The following is a 22,601-nucleotide window of genomic DNA, read 5'->3' on the forward strand; positions in this document are numbered from 1 at the left end:
CCAAGACAGGTGATAGAAACACAATCATCTATTAAAAAATACAATATTGAACAAGAATTCGTATTTTGTATGTGGGCTGCAGCGTTTACTTTTCAATTGTTTGAAAAGACAATCAATCATGTAAAATGTGAAGTTAGTGTTCTGAAAAAATATTAAAACATTCTGCCCACACCTCTACAGAAATGAGATCACATTTGCTATTGTGCATTCTTTCAGAAATGGACATGGCCCAGTTCCAACATTTCCAAATTATACTGCAAATGAGGGTGTTTTTGTTACCATAAAAGGTGAATGGAGGGCGTTTTCCAGGCAGGATTGTATATTAGGCCTATAATATGTTTTTGATTTATCAATGAACATTTTTGGCACACGCAAAACATATCATCTCCAGGTATGCCAGAATGTAGTAAGACATTTACACTTGGTTGATAAATGAGGCCCCTTGAACACTTGTGTTTTCTGTAGAGGAGCTACAATATCTCGTCAATTAGTGCAACTACAAGTCATTATTCCCATACTAGCCTACTGTGAAACCTATAGGCTATCCCTTAGAACTGAGTTGATCCGGTTCCCCCACATTAGCTCTGGATAAAAAGCTAACGGCTGTGTAAGGGCCTCCCTGTTGCCATCGCTCTGTTTGCATGGATATAAACAGGAGACAGCGCGGAGTTCGTTTTTTTTTCTGTCTTTTTCAGCCCTGCAAGATGGTGCTGTCGTCATGAACTGCACCTTATTTTTTCTACCTCACCAGCGAGAAGTGTTGTTTCTGTCCTGCCTGTCTGTTGCTCAGCAACACGAAGGCGTGTCCACCGGCGATGATTTAAGAAGTAGGAAACCCTTCTCTCGCTGTCACTTTTTGTCGGTTCAGTCTGTACTCCGCTCCCTGCATGGCAGCGGGATTGCTAGGGAGACGAGGGAATCCCCGGGTGTCGCCTCACTCCTGATCAATTTGCATCAGCGGTTCCTTGCCTGGTTGTCCATCTCAGTCTGCCTGTTCCATTCGCTGCGCCCACAAGCATGGCTTGGAGTGAAGTGTAGCGCAACATCATCTCGGATTGTCAACCGGTGTAAAATAGGCTACGTAACCCATGCTGAAACAACCAGTGTATTTTACAGAATAAATTAATCAGAAGAACCACGTATATTTTCATTGATGAGGTGCGGGCTTTTTTAGTTTGACAAAGCAGCATTTTGGATGGCCAATGCCATTATAAAGTGCGCTTGGATCCTAATAGGCTGTTCCTTATTTTGGAAGAAAACGATAAGGATTTACATGTACATATTTTTTTTGTTTATGCAGGCAACCACCAAGTGACTTCGATAATATGGCATTGAGCGGGACGCTTTTGCCATCCATATCCACATTTGCAAGCGGCCCGACTGTCAAGAATAAATCCACGGGACATGCGAATTTGGTGAGTATGGTCATAGCATTTTTTTTTATCTCAACAGTCTGGGCTATAGGCATATTTCATGGTAGGTCAGGTCATACTCGGTTGTATTTGTGTATTTCTATGGACATTTGTTTAATTTCTTGACATTATGTCATTGCTCGTAGTTATTCGTGTTGCTTACGTTGTATCATTGCCGCACTCTAGTAGGGGCGTGCACCAGCCTGGATAACAGTAGAATTTTCAGCGTGGTCACTGACTGAATGGATGGTAGTCTACTATAAGGATTTAGTTATAATTTACAGCATATACCCAGCAGTGGCATCCTGTATTGCTTTAATGTGCCTTAGAACCTTAGTCACTATTCTAGCCGGCTACCACCTTGTACTATACCCTGCACCTTAGAGACTGCTGCCCTATGTCGGCTACATAGAGTCATTGAATACTGGTCACTTTAATTATGTTTACATAGTGTTTACCCACTTTATATGTATATACTGTATTCTAGTCAAGGCTCATCCTACATAACTACAGCTGTACACACATTTTCTATTCATATACTTTGCATACTGTCTTTACACACCATTATATAGTATGTAGGCTATATATAGTTACATACATTATATGTATGTATCAGTGGCGGTTGGTCCAGTTTAAGATGAGGGAGGATTATCATTATTTTTTTATGAGCCTTATTTCTATTACAGCATATTGGATGACAGTCATTCATATTCCATTTGCCCAGCTCAACGTAACATCGATAGGTTTAGCCTACTACATGATACTCAAATTTTCCCTGTACCCATCATGAGGTTGCTACAACCTAGCCTATGAATGAAAGTTTACAACGTAGGTGCACACGTCAAGAGACAGACAGTGACACATTCAATACCGACGTGCACACTCTTGCCTGCATCTAGCTGATCTAGGGTGTAATCATTAGCCCAAAAGTTGCAAATTAGAGTTTCTATTGGACAAATTCAGATATCTTTCTCCCCATTTTGTACCATTTGCTTCTGTTTAAGAAAATGTTTTCAACAGAATCGTCGGAATGAATACACCCCTGATCACACACTAACACAGTTAACTTTCATAGCAGCCACATAAAAACAGCGTGATCACTTTGCTCGTTGTACAGTATAATTCCTTCTCGCAACTATCTACACGCTCTCCTCCGATCACCTTTTCCTTTCGCTTGTGGACTTCAGTGCACAACACATCAGCTGCCTGTGACCAGGCAAAAAAAAACTTTCCAAGAAAAACCTTCATATCATGACTGCTAACTGCTACACACAGCCTACATTGTTGTCATGTCATAGTCAACATAGCTACTAGGCCTAACGCGTTAGTAAACCCTCTACAGTCATGCAGTACTGTGTACAACCAGAAAGCAGTTTAGCAGTTACACCGGCGGGCCCCAGTGGCAATACATGAATAAAACCAAAAGCTAACCTTGACTTGGAAAAGTTCTAGTGCTGGATGGACAGAGCCAGCTAGCTAACATAGCATCCCTTTCTGTTTGAGCCGGGTGTTTGAGTAGACTAAACAAGCTAGCTGCATTTGTTAGCTAAGTGAAAGTGAAAGTTTATAAATCTCTCTCATGCTTATCCTTAATTTTGTAAGATATTGATTTGTTCAAAACTGTTCAACTATTGTCTTTCTCTCTCTTTGAGTCAACTACTCACCATATTTTATGCACATCAGTGCTAGCTAGCTGTAGTTTATGCTTTAAGTAATTTCATGCTTGCTAGAGCTTTGATAGGTTGGGGGAATTATGAATTTGTCATAATTACTGTGTAAATCTATGGAAGTGGGTGAGAACCATGAGCCGCCTAGGTTTTGCATTGAAATCAATGTACCCAGAGGAGGACAGAAGCTAGCTGTCCTCCGGCTGCACCATGGTTCTGCTGAGGCTACTGTAGACCTTCATTGCAGAACAATGCGTTTTAATAAATGATTTGGTGACGTGAATATATTTAGTAAAGTTTTATCTAAAAATTATAACGTTTTTTAATGTTGCACTATAAAAATTAAAAATAAACTGTGGAGTATGGTCTTCCTCTTCCTCCTCTGAGGAGTCTCCATTGGATATATATATATTCTGGTCACTGACATTGCTTGTTCTGTAAATTCTTAATTTCTTTATTTGTTAATTATTATTTTTGTGGGATTATGTGTGGATCGTGTTTTTTATGTTTTATTTACTGCTAGGTATTACTGCGCTGTTGGAGCTAGAAACACAAGCTTTTTTCTGCACCTGCGATAACATCTGCGAATCTGTGTACACGACCAATGAACTATGATTTGAATTGATTTAGGCTGTTGGTTTATCTATTGCCCATAATGTGAATAGAATAGCCTACCAAATGTGAGTTGTTCTCAGGAAAAGCTTATCCAGATCTCTTGTGTTATAGCATCCTAATAAACTGGAACTAATCCATACATGTCTGGGATTATCGTACATGTCTGGGATTATTGTACATGCCTGGGATTACACAAGCGTATTTGAGACAGAACAATAGATATGACCAAGAATCACTTTCCCATTTCAGTTAAACAGAACAAGAAATGTACAGGTACTTACATGTGGCAATGAAATGTTTTGACCAAGGACACACAGTCTGGGTGAGCAGATTCACCTCAGCCAGTCTCTCAATGGTTTAGCACCGTTATATCAGGCAGTCTTCTGCATTATGTTGATGGATTACCTATTATCTCGGCTGTCTTTCTGTACTCATACTGATTTTAATGTGTGTTTCTCGTCTTCCCTAGAGATGGAAGGAGGAGCTGTCCCACCTGAAGAGGAGCAGCTGTTCTGACCAGGACATCTCCACTGGAATGGCCAAGAAAGAACCTGAAGATCTGGACCTACTGGACTATGACTTTATCCTGTCCAACACTATGCTACAACAGCAACAGCAGGAACAACAACAGCAGCAGGCTGAGGCTATGGCAACGGGCGGGTCCCAGCACCTGTCCCCTTCCCCGGGCTCCTACTCCTCCTACCAGCTCCCATCTCCCCAGGACTCTGCTCACAGTGACATGCTGTACACTATTCCTGACATCAGCGACGTGTCCCCCTCTGGGGGGTTCGTGGCGGAGCTGATGAGGCCTGAACTGGACACGGCGTACCTCCATCCCACCAGCCTGCATGGCAAGTTTGTGGTGAAGTCCACCATGGATATGGCAGTGATTGGCCACAGCATTAATGTGAGTAGTAAAGCTGGTGTTGGTGTTGGCGCTGCCACGGACCCCTCCTCTTCGTTGCCCTTTATTTGCCATAGGATAAAGCAGGAGAACCCCAGCACGTGCACCATCACCCAGCCCATGGACCTCCAACTAGGGGTGGTGAACTCACACTCCCAGCCCAGGGCTGGTCAGAGGCCCCACCTCGACAGCCACGGCTTCCCCCCAGGGGGGCGCCCTATGACTGCCAGCCGATCAGCCTCATCTCTGTCTCCGGACCACACACTGGCCAGGGACCACCACCCCTCCAGCCAGGTGTTAACCCACCCCCAAATCCCGCTGCCCGGTCCGGGCTACAACCACACCTCTCCGACAGGCTACTCTCTACTCCCACAGCATCGTGGGTCTCTACAGTACCAAGGTAAGTTCAACTTCAATCTAAGTGTTTTTGACCAAGAGCCTTTTTTTACACAACATTACAATTTTCTGGTGCCTGACTGAGGAAAACATTGGGGTGATGAGCTCATCACTTCATCCTCTACTCTCCTCCTAGAGCTTTTGTCCCCCGGTGGCGATAGTCTACCAGAGGAGCCCAAACCCAAACGCGGCCGGCGCTCATGGCCTAGGAAGAGAATTGCCACACACACGTGTGACTATGCCGGCTGTGGAAAAACCTATACCAAGAGCTCTCACCTCAAGGCACATCACCGAACGCACACAGGTTGGTACACATGTTGGATTTCTCATTGGAAAACATTTCAAAAGGTCTTTTGATGTCAGGAGTATTTTTAGAAGGCAGTTTTTAATTCTTATTGCATCGCTTGGTTATGAGTTTCATTACTGTAGTTTATGGTTTATGAAATGGTCGGCCTTTAGTGATTCACAGCAGAAAGCTTTAACATTAAGTTTAATACCGGATTAATATTAACTTTACTTGACATTTTTTATTAATTTGGTAATGATTTGGTATATGAGACAGTCTGTAGAATGGAGACACATTTAATGGCTGGAATAATCCATTTAATTTGTTGAAACGGAACAATTTGTAAGAGGCAGCAATGTGACCCTTGTGTGTTAACTGCACTATAGAGCTACTATATGACAGGATGATTTTACTTATTCATGCGTTCATGAATTTTTTATTCAGTAATGCCAGTTAATGTCCCTCAGCAGTACACTATATGTTCACCTATAACTGTTACCTTCCCTGCTACCTACCCCATGCTGCTTGACCCTGGCATAACGGCTGTTGTAATGCTAGCAGTAAATTACTCTACTGCGTCATCATGGTAAAATAGCTAAAAAGAGAGAACAGCAGCCCAGTGGGCAGGTGTCATGAACGGGCATTCAAACAGCAACGGCAGGTTTATACTGATCACTTTTCAAATACAACTGTAGGCTGATTTGTTTAACCTTCATGCACTGCAGGACAGGAACAACATCTGTGCCTATGAGAGGAGAGTTTGGTCTGTTTTAACTCCAGGGTCAACAAACAAAATTCTGACGGCCTTGTTTGTGTTTGTGTCTCTCTCGCTCTCTCTGTGTGTGTGCGTGCCTTTGTGCACGCGTGTATTGTGTGTGTGTGTGTTGTGTCATTACTAGGAGAGAAGCCTTATCACTGTGACTGGGTGGGCTGCGGCTGGAAGTTTGCCCGTTCGGATGAGCTCACACGGCACTACAGGAAACACACCGGGCATCGCCCGTTCCAGTGTGCCAAGTGTGACAGGGCCTTCTCAAGGTCTGACCACCTGGCACTACACATGAAGAGACACCTATGAGACAGGGCCTTCTCAAGGTCCGACCACATGAAGAGACACCTATGGACTCACTGGACGCCATAGATCAAGACCAAGACCTGACCTTGTAGCTTTAAAAACCAAACATTGCCTTCTAGCCATTGTCAAAGCATTAAGACAAGTTGTGTGATTCACGACAAAGAGTGTTACACTCGGTAGGTTCAAACCCTATGACTAAAGACTGTTCTTTGTCCATGTATTAGTGATAAGCAAATAACCAAAATGGTGGTTATTTTTCGTTTTTTAAATAACTAATTGCTCAATGCACACATTGCACAGTATCAAGCCCAAACTATGTGATGTAGCAGGGAGTTGTAGTTTCCGACAGGACAATATTCTGCATAGTTTAGCGCAGTAAACGTGGTCATTAACTATAATGATAATAATCTATTGCGCGCCTACTTAGGTGTGGGGGGCAGACACGGAAAGAGAAAAAAGAGAGAAGAAAATGCGATCGAAAGGGATAGAGAGCAATTGCTTTGCAATGTATCTCTACCTGAAAATACATAATCTAAGTCAGGGGTATCAAACTCATTCCATGGAGGGTAGTGTCTGCTGATTTTTGGTTTTGCCTTTCACTTAAGACCTAAACAACTAGGTGAGGGGTTCCTTACTAATTAGTGGCCTTAATTCATCAATCAAATACAAGGGAGGAGCGAAAACTCGCAGACACTCTGCCCTCAGGAGAATGAGTTTGACACGTGATCTATGTAATTGATAGTTGGTATTCAGCAGTCATAAAATAATGCCTTATTTAGTTTAAATAACTATAACAATAGTGATTTTGACAAACATAGCAGCTCTATAAGAGATGAGATCATGAATATCCACAGCGACTAAAAGATTTTATTAAAGTGAAGTGAACAAATGATGGTTAATAAGTGATAAGAAGTAATGGGCAATCACTGCTATCATGATACTTTTTTCATAGTTTTATTCGGTGTTGTTACAGCATTCAACCCACATAATTCACAACATCAAAAATAAATAATCAAAACCAAAATCGAAAACCCTAATTATAAAAAATAAATAATTATTGAACCGAAACCGAACTGACCTCAAAAAGCACTAATTGCTCAGCACTACCATAAATGGGATCGTGATATGACGTTTGACAAGAGCCCTCGGAACAAACTCCTTTGTGGGACAAAACTGGAATTTACCATCTAGGCTATTTATCGACAAAACTTGGAGGACCAGGTGCCAACATATGACTGGAAATGTATTAGTTATCAGGGAAACAAGACTCAGACAGACAGAACACAGAAACGACATAACACATCCTAAGAGGCCTTATATCCATTCTATCAGAAACATTGTTTGTCAAATTCATACTGTGTTAGACATTTATATTACTCTTCCAAGCCATTGATTACAGGTACAAATTAATTGATATGTTACAGGAAACTGCTCAAAGATAATGAAGTGTATTAAAAGGTACCAAAGATTTTTTTTTTTAAGAAAACAGATAAAAAAAAAAGAGTATCAAGTATCACATGGTTGTCCGTGAGTTTCTTGTCTGTGAGTTTCTTGTCTGTGAGTTTTTCTTCTTCCGCAAATTGAACTTTAATCAGGTGAAAACTTTGCTCCTCAATGGCGATGGCAATCTTTCAATGCACTGTGGTTGCAAAATGCAATAATGTTACATGAGACATTCATATCATCTTTAAAAACTCTGAACAATGTTTTTTTTTGTTCAGAGTCAAAGCATGTAATATAATCTGAAGTTTTGTACATTTGTAAAGAAAATGCTTTTTAAAAACTGCTTAAAATGTTTTGTACAACATAAAGAATAAAATGTATTTAAAATTCACTTTGTATGCACTGATCACTGCTGTTTTGATAGCGCTGTTATGTAAATTCTTCCATACTCGTATTAACCTGTAAAATGTTTTGATAAATGTATTTGGGGTGGCAGGGTAGCCTAGTGGTTAGAGCATTGGACTAGTAATCGGAAGGTTGCAAGTTCAAACCCCCGAGCTGACAAAGTACAAATCTGTCGTTCTGCTCCTGAACAGGCAATTAACCCACTGTTCCTAGGATGTCATTGAAAATAAGTATTTGTTCTTAACTGACTTGCCTAGTTAAATAAAGATCAAATTTAAAAAATGTACCTCAACAATGTAAATCCAAATGAAGCAACATCCGTATCTAGTTTTATTAAACTATATAGTTTGACTATCTATTTACGTAAGTCATAGCACATTTAAAATAATATGAATGCTTAAAATCTTACTTAAGATGCCTAATAATGCTCATCTCCTTTTCTAAAGCTATATAATACAAGGAAAGTGTACACACTTCATAATCATTGCAAAACATCCAAGTTGTGGAGTTTCTATTTACTAGCAATTTCGACACACTCTTTGAAGTAGCGTAGTGTAGCATAAATATCTTACATAAAATAGTTATTAAACTAGTTATACATAAATAGTTATCAAAGGTAGGCGTCCCCATTTACCTAGTCAAATGAATTTGAAATGAATTCATACAATCCCTTTAACATTGTTATTGTCTGTGGTTTCCAAACTCCTACCTGTCACTAGGGGACCTGATCCTAGATCAGCACTCCTACTCTGAGACGCTTTATGAATACGGGCCTAGGAGAAGATATGTTTGACAACAAGTTCGTATTTAAAAGTTGTGTGTAGGCCGGCTAACATGAATTCTTTATGATCGTAATCGTATCATTTCCACTACATATTTCATTTTCCAATTAACATGGTTTTATTTTTTTATTTTTTTAATGGATCTGAACTTATACATGACATGTTCTATCGGTTATATTGCTGTTAGGCTGTATTTTAGGTTATTATCACTCAACATTTTAGCTCCCAGTTTGTTTTACTGGTACTTTTCTACCGTGACCTGTTCTAATTCATTGGTACTGTTAAAAGCAAATGGGAATGGGACTGTAATTGATATTACGAGTCTGCAAAGCTGTCATCAAGGCAAAGGGTGGCTACTTTGAAGAATCTCAAATCAAAAATATATTTAGATTTGTTTAACACTTTTTTGGTTACTACATAATTCCATATGTGTTATTTCATAGTGTTGATGTCTTCACTATTATTCTACAATGTAGAAAACAGTACAAATAAAGAAAAAACCTTGAATTGAGTTGGTGTGTCCAACATTTTGAGTGGTACTGTATTACAGATCCTACCTATCTTATAAATCAGTTATAAGTGAAGGTAACTGTGTTTTAAAGATACAGTACATACAGTACGTTACTAGATAGAAGTGGTTGGTGACTCATCCGTGTCTCCCTCCTCTGATAATTATGTTTCTGTACCTCCACACCCCTCTTTGTTATTGGCAGTTAGTTAGTCAATGCTTGACCTACATACCAGGGAGGTTAATTAAATTCAGTTATCTTTACTAACCTATACCATACACTCCAACCTGGTCAGCAGTACTATGAGACACTGATTTCAGACCCATTTTATGAAGACCCAGGCCCTGATTTCACACTCAGGGAACGTCCCCATAATAAACACCTGCTGACCAGACCAGACAGGGGGGCCCAAACCCACACCACCCTTCCCTCACCCCACCCCACCCATCCCCTTCCTCAAACCCTCCCTGCCCCTTCCCCAAATCCTTCCTACCCCTTCCTCAAATCCACCCCACCCCTCCACCCCCTCACCCCACGGCCTCATCCGTTGTCATGTGTGCGTATAGACCACTGCAGCTGTAGGATATGACTCAGTAGGAGGTATGTAGACACAGCGTTTTACAGGTATTGCCGTGGCAGATAAATCCATCATACCTAGACAGGTGTAGACCTAATCTCTAGTGTTTCTGATTTTTTTCATTAATCAAATGAATTCCTGTAAATTAAGCCCACTTTCTGTCCCAGAATATACTGGATTTTGAGCTGTGAACTGGACACTTTGTGGTGTGGTTCATGTTGTGATGTAGTAAAATCCCAATAACTGAAACCGTATCCCAACTATTCATGTACAGCACAGTAGCAATGATTTTTATAACTAAACCAAGATAGACAACAGCCCGTAGTTTCCAATGGGAAAAAATAAGTCATAGTGGGCAGAACAAGCAAAAAGGTGGCCAGTGCCAAGCACCAGCTAGCATGTATCCTATTAGCCCGTTCTTCACTCTGTGAAGTGCGCTTGTGCAATAACTCAATTCGCCTTTGCACTCCTTCTAACAGAGCGATTTTTTAGGTTAAAGTCTAGGCCACTCTGTTCATAACAGATTCTAGTTTTGGGAACAGAAAACTGTAATAAGATCAAATGTTTCATCAATGAGAAAATGTGCCGAATGTCGGCCAACATCCATCTCCTTCCATTTTCTCCCACTGCCGGCCACTGGACTTCCTCTCACTACCATATTTGGTAGGGAGTGGAAACGCCAAGCAGATGCTTCACATTTACACATCCCGGTGAAATACCTGTCTCATAGTTCGGGTTGAAACAGGCTGGGGATTTTAGGGTCTTTGGCTGCCCTCTAGTGGAAAACAGTACAATCTCGACTGGCCATCTTTACACCTACTCAGGTATACAGTCAGCTTGATTACATTAGTGTATACCCTGGCTTGTCAGTTAAACTGTAGGGTATGTATGGACTAGATAGTGATAACGGACTGTAATGTCTTGATTTACTTGAGCTGTTCTCATCTATCAATGTACCGCATTATGTAATATGTTATGTTTTGTGTGGAACCCAGTAACAGCTAATAACAGCTTTCGCAACAGCTAATAAAATAACAAATAATTAACCACATTACTTATTATGGCTCCTAGTGGAGCAAAGGGCCTCAACAGTTAACCCTTTTCGGGGCAGCTTTCTTAACACAATTCCAGATGTATCCTGCCTTCCCACTGGGCACAAACTGGATGAACCAATGTTGTTTCAATGTAATTTGTCAACGTCTTGTGACGTGAGATCGACGTGGAAAATGCATTGGATTTGCAAAAAATAATCAACTGTTGTCTTGAGGGTGAAATGAGAGTTGAGAGTTGTCATTATGGTAACCGATTTTCAACATAAACCTTGTATAAAATATTTTGAATTTGTACCTTTGAAACAGCGTAATTTCTTCAATGCTATATCAACTGGAGAGTTGATCTATCTACATTTATCCACGTGGTCTCCCATCCAGGGTTTTAACCAAGCCCTGCATAGCAATGTGTTTTTATTTTTTTATTTTTTTTTATTTTTTTTATTTCACCTTTATTTAACCAGGTAGGCTAGTTGAGAACAAGTTCTCATTTGCAACTGCGACCTGGCCAAGACAACACACAGTTACACATGGAGTAAACAATTAACAAGTCAATAACACAGTAGAAAAAAAGGGGGAGTCTATATACAATGTGTGCAAAAGGCAAGAGGTAGGCGAATAATTACAATTTTGCAGATTAACACTGGAGTGATAAATGATCAGATGGTCATGTACAGGTAGAGTGTGTTATTGGTGTGCAAAAGAGCAGAAAAGTAAATAAATAAAACAGTATGGGGATGAAGTAGGTGAAAATGGATAAAGTCTTATTCTTTCATTTAGATTTTTGGTTGAAATTGAGACATGCATCCAACATATTTATTATCAAATCAAATTAAACTTTAATTAAAGTTTTATTTGATTTAGTCCTATTCGTTAACGTGAATCCAACATTATTAATTTGTAGACAAACTGGAATTAACGTCAGACTAAGTCAGTGGCACAAAATATACATTCACGCCTTCCACACCTTTCTGTGGTTGCGTTGTCGACCTAACACAATTCTACATGACTTTTGTGATACAGTAAACAGCCTAAAGTTAAGGCTATCTTACAAACTAACATAGCAATTTTGATTCGATGTTAAAATTAGCAACTCGTCCATGGCCACATTTTGAGGTTACTGTAACTATAAAACTCTTATTATGTAGAAAGCTAGCATGTTCACAATATATTTTCACAATATAAATATCAGAATCTTGAACAGCGGATTTCCGGGGGCACGAATGATGTAACACACATTTCACGGAGGTCCGCCAAGTTGTGACAAAGTTTTGTTAATTTAGAGCAGTTTTATTTATTGTTTTATTAATTTCGGTTTACTAAGTATTGTTGACATAGTTTCACGTCTCAATAGCTCTTCCGAACGGCAATAATGTCAGTGAATTGCTGAATGGAGGATTTCTGAAGTAGGCCGCAGCAGAGGACGGCTATTTGTCTGCTCCTGACACATTTTCTATTCTCTTCATAACAGTGAAAAAAGGGATAGAGTCGATGTAAACATGACGGACATAAGAAGCCCGCATTCAGTTACCGAACTTGTCAGCAAGCTTGCACATCCACAAATTGATTATTTATTATTTAAAACGTCAGTCTAGTCTAGCACTTGACTTCTATTGCTGAGGTTAATTTCCAAAACATAATCTGACTCTTCGCTGTTCCACAAATCCCGAAAATGGCCGATAAAAGAGACACTTGGTCTAAAAGAGACCCTCCCAAAGGAAGTCCCATTAAAGCCCCAGGCTTGCCTAGGCGAGCATCCCCACCAAGCAACTCGCCAGGGCGGGAGGAGGACAGCGATGGACGTGCCCTTAGTTTTAGGAAGTTCACAGAAGCTGTGGATCGGATCAAAAGAGACATACAGCACCAGTCAAAAGTTTACACACACCGACACCTTCAAGGGTTTTTCTTTATTTTAAACTATTTCCCACATTGTAGAATAATAGTGAAGACATCGAAGACATATTTATATATTTATATTTTAAATTCTTCAAAGTAGCCACCCTTTGCCTTGTTTACAGTTTTGCACACTCCTGGCATTCTCTCAACCAGCTTCACGTGGAATGCTTTTCCAACAATCTTGAAGAAGTTCCCACATATGCTGAGCACTTGTTGGCTGCTTTTCCTTCACTTTGCGGTCCAATTAATCCCAAACCATCTCAATTGGGTTGAGGTCAGGTGATTGTGGAGGCCAGGTCATCTGTTGCAGCACTCCATCACTCTCCTTTTTGGTCAAATAGCCTGGAGGTGTGTTGAGTCATATTCCTGTTGAAAAACAAATGATAGTCCCACTAAGCGCAAACCAGATGGGATGGTGTATCGCTGCAGAATGTTGTGGTAGCCATGCTGGTTAAGTGTGCCTTGAATTCTAAATAAATCACTGACAGTGTCACCAGCAAAGCACCCACACACCATCACACCTCCTCCTCCATGCTTCACGGTGGGAACCACACATCCATTCCCCTACTCTGCATCTCACAAAGACACAGCGGTTAGAACCAAAAAGCTCAAATTTGGACTCGTCAGTCCAAAGGACAGATTTCCACCATCTAATATCCATTGCTCGTGTTTCCTGGCCCAAGCAAGTATCTTCTTATTGGTGTCCTTTAGTAGTGGTTTCTTTGCAGAAATTCGACCATGAAGGCCTGATTCACACAGTCTCTTCTGAACAGTGGATGTTGAGATGTGTCTGTGAAGCATTTTTTTGGTTGCAATTTCTGAGGCTGGTAACACTAATGGACGTATCTTCTGTCACAGAGATAACTCTGGGTCTTCCTTTCCTGTGGTGGTCCTCGTGAGAGCCAGTTTCATTGTAGTGCTTGATGGTTTTTGTGATTGCACTAGAAGAAACTTTAAAAGTTCTTGAAATTTTCCGGATTGACTGGCCTTCATGCCATAAAGTAATGATGGACTGATATTTCTCTGTGCTTATTTGAGCTGTTCTTGACATAATATGGACTTGGTATTTTATCAAATAGGGCTATCATCTGTACACCATCCCTACCTTGTCACAACACAACTGATTAGCTCAAACACATTAAAAAGGAAAGAAATTCCACAAATGAACTTTTAACAAGGCTCTCAACTGAATCCAGTTGAGAGAATGCCAAGAGTGTGCAAAGCTGTCAAGATAAAGGATGGCTAATTTGAATAATTTAAAATATATTTTGATTTGTTTAACACTTTTTTGATTACTACATGATTCCATATGTGTTATTTTATAGTTTGGATGTCTTCACTATTATTCTACAATGTAGAAAATAGTGAACATAAAAGAAAAACCCTTGAATGAGTAGTTGTCTCAACTTTTGACTGGCACTGTATATTACATACTTCACACAAAAATCGTCATTCCCTCCACAACTCTCCCTCGGAAATGTCCTTAATTAATGAACTGAAATCATCTGTAGCTGCTCTACAGGTAACAGTGACTACCATACGTTAACTAAAGCGCTCTGCTGTGTCTTACAGGGATGACCTAACCACCCTCCAGGCCACAGTGAATTCGCTCTTAGTAAAAATGCGAGGACCTAGAAGGACGTCAACGCCACCACAACATACGCCTAGTGGGCATTGCTGAAGGTCTGGCCCAACAGACTTTGTTTCCCAACTATTGCAGGACATGCTTAACCTTGAAGAAAAACCCCTCAGACCGTGCCTATAGGTCACTGCGAGCTAGACCCAGAGAGCGTGACCCCCCCATCATTCGAGTGCATTACCACCACGTCCGGGACCAGATCCTGCACCAAGCTGGAGAAGCATCACCCTTACTTTACAGAGGCAAGAGTCTATCCATTTTCCCAGACTTCACTGCCTCCGTGGCCAAGATACAAGTGATGTTTGGAAACACAATTTAATAGTGCAGTCGACTGGGAGTATACTTAAATTGTCTAGTTGGAACTGTAAAGGTTTGAATCAGCCAGTCAAACATAGTAAGTAAAGTACTTCATCGTCTTCAACATCTGGGAACATACAGTAGATTGCTTGTTTACAAGAGAACCATCTGAGAGTTTCAGATCATTTTAGATTGCGAAAAGGCTGGGTAGGCCAACTTTATCACTCCACTTTTAAGAATAAATCGAAAGGGAGCAGCAATTCTGATACACAAATCAGTGCCCTTTGTTTCTTCCAATGTTATTTCAGATGCCAATGGCAGATATATTATTGTCCTTGCCAATGTCTATGCGTCAAATTGGGATGAAGAAAAAAAATGTTTTGTCTTTCTGTCTTCACGTCCACATGACTCACACTTATTAATCTTGGGAGGAGATTTTAATTGCTTGCTTAATCCTACTTTGGATTGTTCCTCCAACAAAATCAGCACTCCTTCTAAGTCTGCTAAGGTTACCCAAACTTTTCTCGAAGAGTTTGCCGTTACAGACCTTTTTGCAATCCAACTAGTAGGGAATATTAATTTTCTCCCGTGTCCATCACACTTCCCCACTCTTCCTGTGGGCCCTCCCACTGACACATTTTTCACAGCATCCCCAAAATCAAAAGGTATTATTTCTTATAGCTATGATCAAATTGACTCTCAATCCTTAATTCTCAGCTATTAAATGGTCTAGGTGATGAGTTTACTGGTGACACATGGGAAGATATTCTGCACCGTGTCCACTCCTCTTCTATTTGTGCCAAACATGGTTTGATCCAATGCAAAATCCTACACCGCACTCACTGGACAAGATTCAGGCTTTCTAAGATCTATCCTGATTTTGACTCTGTTAGCGACAGGTGTCGGCAAGCTCCTGCTTCATTAATACATATGTTTAGGTCCTCCTGTTGTACATGCTGTAACTGTTGGTCTGCCATCTTTGATACCATATCTAAAGTATTACAAGTGCCTGTTGCTCCTACTGCCATAACATCATTGTTTGAGGTAATATCTGGTACCATAACTTCACCAAAATACACATCTGACTTTGCAGCCTTTTTGGGTTTGTTGGCAAGAAGATTGATTTTACTTCTGTGGGAGACACCCACTCATCCCTCTCATTGTGTGTGGATTAAAGATGTCTTACGTCTTGTAAATTGGAGAATATAAAATATACCCTATGGGGTTCTTCTGACAAATTCTACCGAATGTGGCAACCTTTCTTTACCTATGCAGAGACACTGCAATTTCCCTCTACAGTAAACTGCCTACCTAAACTTTGTATTTAATTGATCCACCTTTGTGAGTGTTTAATATTAGCCTGTCTTATTATAGTTTGTCTCTTCTTTTTGAAGGCTAGCCATGGTTTTTTTTGTGCACTTTGTTGTTCGTTATGAAAGTATTACAGTACTTAAGTAGTTCATGTTTTCGTATGGGCGTATGCATTCCTACCGCATTCAAAAAGCATGTTCCCATGGTATATCGAATGTGTAAAAACACATGCAATGTACTGTATTTCAAGCATTGTTTACTGTAACTGAAAGAAAATACCAATAAAAAAAAGAGTTACAAAAATAAATAAAAATCTCGAACATCATTGATCACTTGCGCTACTTACTTTGAATGTAATCTCAACCACAATCCAGGTCATTTACTTGTGCTGATAGATGAAGCATAGTGATAAAAAATTAAGTTGTTGTATAAATATAAAATATATGACATTGTATCCCATTTGAACTTTGTTGTGCTTTTAAAATTATTGAAAGTGCAGTGATAACACATTTAGATGAACACTAAACCAAAAAGCTGACATTGTTTTTCCATTGGTTCTGCTTTTAGATGCTTGAAAGCATGGGAATTCATCAAACTTCTGGTTGTCTTTATGAGTGGTTGAATAATGGTTGAAATCTCATTGATCAACATCTCAACCAAAAATGACCCATATTTCCACGTTGAAATGACATGGCAGTTAACCCACTGTTCCTAGGCCGTTATTGAAAATAAGAATTTGTTCTTAACTGACTTGCCTGGTTAAATAAAGGTAAAAAAAAAAAAAAGTTGAGCCCAGTGGGTTCTTTCTTCATCTCTTGTAAACGGTTCTTCATTTCGGTTCTTCGCTGCTTTTTGAATTATGATTTTTGGACAGAACAGCCTACCTTTCCCCCACTTACACCTCACACCTTACAAATCTCGAATCTCTCAGGAGTGTTTCCAGTCCAGCTGCACACATCCGCTGGTAGATTATTATAAAGTGCACGAACCAACACCCTAGCAATGACTAACTGTCCCGCACTCCTTAGAGCCAACTGATGATTCATATGGAAGTTGCCCAGCCGGATGGGATGGTAACCAAGCAGAGGAGAGTTTGCCAGTGGAGGTAGGCATGGCTGATCATAAGGAAGTGACTCACGGAATGGTAATCCGTTAAAAAAAATGTTGGAAATGTACTTAACAGGTCAATCTGTATGATTCTGGTCACTCAGAAGAGCTGGTAAGGCTACAACACTGCTAAGAATAGCAGACAGTTATTTTATTACCTGGCTGACTACACAGGACGATTTTGAGAGCTGGTGACAGCAGACTAACAGTTATGTGCATGTGGCTTATAATATGCTATTATTACAGTATGACTCCCTTTCCAAACCACACCTTTGACTGAACTCTGTACAGCCTGCGTAACATGTCTATGTCAGATCACAAACTGTGCAGGTGGACTAAATCACTCCAACCAGGGTTGTGTTCAGGAGGCACCAAAAGGAAGAAAAAAGGTATGAAACAGGGAGATACGCTTTTCCTATTGAACAAGTTTAAATAGTGTTTTTGTTGGCCCTAATGAACATGACTCAGGAGAGCCTTGTGGTTCTACCGTTTGAGAACCCTCTGGGTTCTCCTCCAGAGAACAGAGCAGCTACATGACAGTACAATAGGTGGCACTGCATTCCCAGACAGGAACATCACCAGGGCTCCTCAACTAAGAATATAGCCATAATGATAGTAGGTAAATGAGCATGGCACAAATGTGTATCACTCAACATCCTAACACACAAAATAAAAGTAAACGTATGCGTTTCACAGTATTTTTTATCTATTTAATATGTACATTTTAAATGTACACTATTGGTGTTAGATGCACAGCCACTGATATAAACTGCAAAAATCTTCTCTGGAGAATAAAATCAACAAAATCATTTTACCTCTTCATACCACTAGGGGGTCTGTGTGCTGGTAAAAAGGCAACGGAGTCTTTGTAGTGTTTGGCCTCCCAAACCATTTACAGTTTCACAATCACTTTGGCACTAATTTCAGAACCTTGTCCATTTTTCAAAACTCTAGACACAAAACGGTCATCACTTGTAACACAGGCTGTCCAATGTTCAAAACATTGCAATGTGCATTCATATCGTTAAAAGAAACCATTGAGCTTGCAGAATCATTGGTTCAAATAACTCATTTATCATGAAATACCATAGGACCATTCATTTAGATCACCCACACACAAGATACCTGTCACGCACGTGAGGAGAGACAGACCAAGGCGCAGCAGATGTAGAGTTCCACAAATTTATTATGAAGTGAAACTTTAAAAAATTAATTTTAAAAATCAATAAACTAACAACGAAACATGACTACGTGATGCACAAAATGCAAAATAATATCCCACAAACACAGGTGGGAACAATAACTACTTAAATATGATCCCCAATTAGAAACAACCAGCTGCCTCTAATTGGGAATCATACAAATCACCAACATAGAAATAATAAACTAGAACCGAACATAGAAAGAATAAACTAGAATACCCCTCAGTCACGCTCTGGCCTACTACACCATAGAGAAGCAAAGGCTCTCTATGGTCAGGGCGTGACAATACCGATAGTTTCACTGTGTAGTTGTTCGTACAATCATTAAATATTGTAGTACAAAATATGTGATACATGTTTCATTATGCTACTACACGTAAATACATCACTGTAAAAGGACTAGTAGAGAGAATACTACAGACACAGTGGAATCATTGAACAAAATATGACATTTATTGATGAAATACAATAAAATCACAACATAGGTTTCTTTGAATCAAAGCAAAAATAATTAGCCACAAAAAAATAAAAAACAGTTAAAGGTCAACTGCAGTTTTCCTCACCTGGCTTACTGTAAAACATCACTGCAGTGTTTCTCACCTGGCTTACTGTAAAACATCACTGTAGTGTTCCTCACCTGGCTTACTGTAAAAAGCTAAACAAAAGATGGATTACTGTACTTCTATATTTCCATCAACCCTGTCTTGTGGATTTAGCCATAGGTTCTCATCCACATCACAAAGGATGTTTTCATTAGCCAAACATCTTGGGAAGACTCTTTGAGCGAATCCAGGCCTGACACTGGTCTGATGTCATTGCATGTGTCATCCATGGCTTGGAAAAGGGTGGCTTGTTCGTGAGGGCACCTATCATATACCTTCCACCTCCATGTGGAGAAAAATTCCTCAATCCGGTTAAGGAAAGGAGAGTATGGGGGTAAGCACAGGGTGGTAAATTGTGGATGGGCCTGACCATGCTTGCACCATTCGAGCATGGTGGAACCTGACATTATCACACACAATGACATAGGTCACGCCATCAGCTCTACAGACCTGATTTAGCTCATCAAGGACAGTTACATTCGAACAGCGAATCATGTGGCTGCCTGCAACTCAATATATAGAGTATATAGAGTAGAGAGCTTTAGATGTTGTTCGACCAAACATTAGAACGGGCAAGATGCGTAATCTAAGGAACTTTGACCGTGGTATGATTGTTGATGCCACACAGTGATTCCAGCATCTCAGAAACAGCTGCCTTCCTGAGATTGTTACGCACTACAGTCTCTAGAGTTTACAGAGAATGGTGCGATAAACTAAACACATTCAGTGAGTGACAGTTCTGTGGGCAAATCCACCTTGTTAATGAGAGAGGTCAGAAGAGAATGTCCATACTAATTCAAGCTAACAGAAAGTCCACAAACATTTACATTTACATTTACATTTAAGTCATTTAGCAGACGCTCTTATCCAGAGCGACTTACAAATTGGTGCATTCACCTTATGACAAGAACACCAAGAACACCAAGGTAATCTGCCTAAATGACTACCAACCCGTAGCACTCACGTCTGTAGCCATGAAGTACTTTGAACGGCTGATCATGGCGCACATCAACACCATCATCCCGCAAACCCTAGACAAACTCCAAATCGCATTCTGCCCCAACAGATCCACAGATGAGACAATCTCTATTGCACTATACACTGCCCTTTACCACCTGTACATTTACATTTACATTTAAGTCATTTAGCAGACGCTCTTATCCAGAGCGACTTACAAATTGGTGCATTCACCTTATGACATCCAGTAGAACAGTCACTTTACAATAGTGCATCTAAATCTTAAAGGGGGGGGTGAGAAGGATTACTTATCCTATCCTAGGTATTCCTTAAAGAGGTGGGGTTTCAGGTGTCTCCGGAAGGTGGTGATTGACTCCGCTGTCCTGGCGTCGTGAGGGAGTTTGTTCCACCATTGGGGGGCCAGAGCAGCGAACAGTTTTGACTGGGCTGAGCGGGAACTGTACTTCCTCAGTGGTAGGGAGGCGAGCAGGCCAGAGGTGGATGAACGCAGTGCCCTTGTTTGGGTGTAGGGCCTGATCAGAGCCTGGAGGTACTGAGGTGCCGTTCCCCTCACAGCTCCGTAGGCAAGCACCATGGTCTTGTAGCGGATGTGAGCTTCAACTGGAAGCCAGTGGAGAGAGCGGAGGAGCGGGGTGACGTGAGAGAACTTGGGAAGGTTGAACACCAGACGGGCTGCGGCGTTCTGGATGAGTTGTAGGGGTTTAATGGCACAGGCAGGGAGACCAGCCAACAGCGACACTCAAATAACAGCTGTTTAAAATAGTGGTGTGCAGAAGGGCATCTCTTAACATACAACACCGTGAATAATTCAGGCTGTTGTGGAGGCAAAAGGGGGTCCTACCCAGTACTAGATAGGTGTACCTAATAAAGTGGCCGGTAAGTGTACAGTAATGTCAAATCTGAAAACATGGTCTGGAAAAGTGGTACATGGGACCAAAGAAACAGTGTCTGATAAAGAATGATGATGAAATATTACATCCATAGATAAAGTAGTCTAATTGGTTCATGTTCCACGATAATTGGCGTCAATGGATCTCGTTATCTTGAAACTTTCATGATCTAAACATGGAATATTGTTCATCAGTTTCCGTATGCATTACAGTTTTTTTCGATTGCTAAACGACAGTGGGCACAACTGGAGTCACATGTGCAAAACTCTAACTACAGTCTGCACTACCAACAGTCACCTGAGCTAAACAGTTCACATCACCTGCAAAACTCATTCCAAGCAACACAACTCTTAACACATGGCTCAAAACACGCTCAGTGCAGCCAAACACTATGCACAACCCTCACTGAGATAACACACACTGTCACTCAGAACACACTGAGAGTAAAAACACTAGCATCAAACACCAATACAGAAAATACAAACATTTCATCTTTACAGTTTGAACAATTTCAGTGACGTCATACAAAGTACTATTTTCTTCAAAGAAAAGAGTGACATTCTTTCACATAAATTTATTACATTTTTTAGAACATAACAATTCTTTAAGGTAAATGAAAATTAGCAGTTTGCTTCAATAGTCTGTAGTAATTTACGGAATTACAGTAATGAGAAAAAAAAGGTAGAAACTAAAAGTACATACTGTAATTCAAACAAATAATTGAGGGGCTAATCCTGCCTCTCTCTAGCATCAGGCCACAGGTTTTCTTCAACATCACATCTAATGTTTTCTCTTGCCATGCACCTGGGGAAGAACCTTCTGGAGTGCCTTATCCATCCCTGGCAGTCCTCTGGACTCGTGTCCTCACATCCGGCACGCATGGCTTCCAAAAGAGGAGGTTGAGGAAGGGTGAATATGCAGGCAGGTACAAAACCATAAATCTGTGATGTGCTGCATACCAATCTGTGACAGCTGCAGAGTGGTGAAAAGCAACGTTATCGCAAACTATGACAAAAACTTGGGGGTTTCTTACTGGCTCCCCCTGTTCTGCTGGCACTAGCTGAGCATAGAGCTGTTCTAGGAAAGCTATAAGCCTTTCTGTGTTGTATGGGCCAATGAGTGGTGTGTTGAGAAGCAAACCATCATTGGCCATTGCAGCACACATGGTGATATTTCCCCCCCTTTGGCCTGGAACCTCCACAGTGGCCCTTTGACCTATAACATTCCTTCCTCTGCACCGTGTTTTGGCAAGGTTAAATCCAGCTTCATCGATAAATACAAATGAATGTGGTCTTTCCAGTGCTTCCACCTCCATTACTCTCTGAAAACAGTAAGTGCACAGTTTTATTGTAGAAATGCTAGTGTTTTTTTTACTGTAAATATTTTGTATAGCTGTGTACGTAACCTCAGACGTCTTAACTGGACATATTGGTATCTTTGCTCTTTTACCCGTTCACTGTTTCTCTCGAACGGTACAGTGTATAACTGTTTAATTGTAACTTGGTGTTTCTTTAGGACTCGAGCAATAGTTGTTGTGCTGACAGAATTAACATGTTCAAATA

The 22,601-nt window shown here is 40.5% G+C and overlaps 1 protein-coding gene across 1 annotated transcript; it reads left to right on the top strand.

Moving 5' to 3' along the window:
- Positions 1 to 842: 842 nt before the first annotated feature.
- LOC118387939 (Krueppel-like factor 4) lies at positions 843 to 8,186 on the top strand. The gene is made up of 5 exons (XM_035776792.2): positions 843 to 1,158; positions 1,301 to 1,415; positions 4,164 to 4,998; positions 5,131 to 5,298; positions 6,180 to 8,186. Exons 1-5 carry the CDS (start codon positions 1,154 to 1,156, stop codon positions 6,353 to 6,355), a joined length of 1,299 nt encoding a protein of 432 aa, XP_035632685.1. The 5' UTR covers positions 843 to 1,153; the 3' UTR covers positions 6,356 to 8,186.
- The last annotated feature ends 14,415 nt before the right edge of the window (positions 8,187 to 22,601 follow it).

This window comes from Oncorhynchus keta, chromosome 9 (genome assembly GCF_023373465.1).
Source record: "Oncorhynchus keta strain PuntledgeMale-10-30-2019 chromosome 9, Oket_V2, whole genome shotgun sequence".
Taxonomy (NCBI): domain Eukaryota; kingdom Metazoa; phylum Chordata; class Actinopteri; order Salmoniformes; family Salmonidae; genus Oncorhynchus; species Oncorhynchus keta.

What these genes read in the sequence shown, in the direction of transcription:
- LOC118387939 (XM_035776792.2), top strand. An exon ending in CCACGGGACATGCGAATTTG is followed by an intron (nt 1,416 to 4,163) that starts GTGAGTATGGTC and finishes CGTCTTCCCTAG; the next exon opens with AGATGGAAGGAGGAGCTGTC. An exon ending in ACATCACCGAACGCACACAG is followed by an intron (nt 5,299 to 6,179) that starts GTTGGTACACAT and finishes TGTCATTACTAG; the next exon opens with GAGAGAAGCCTTATCACTGT.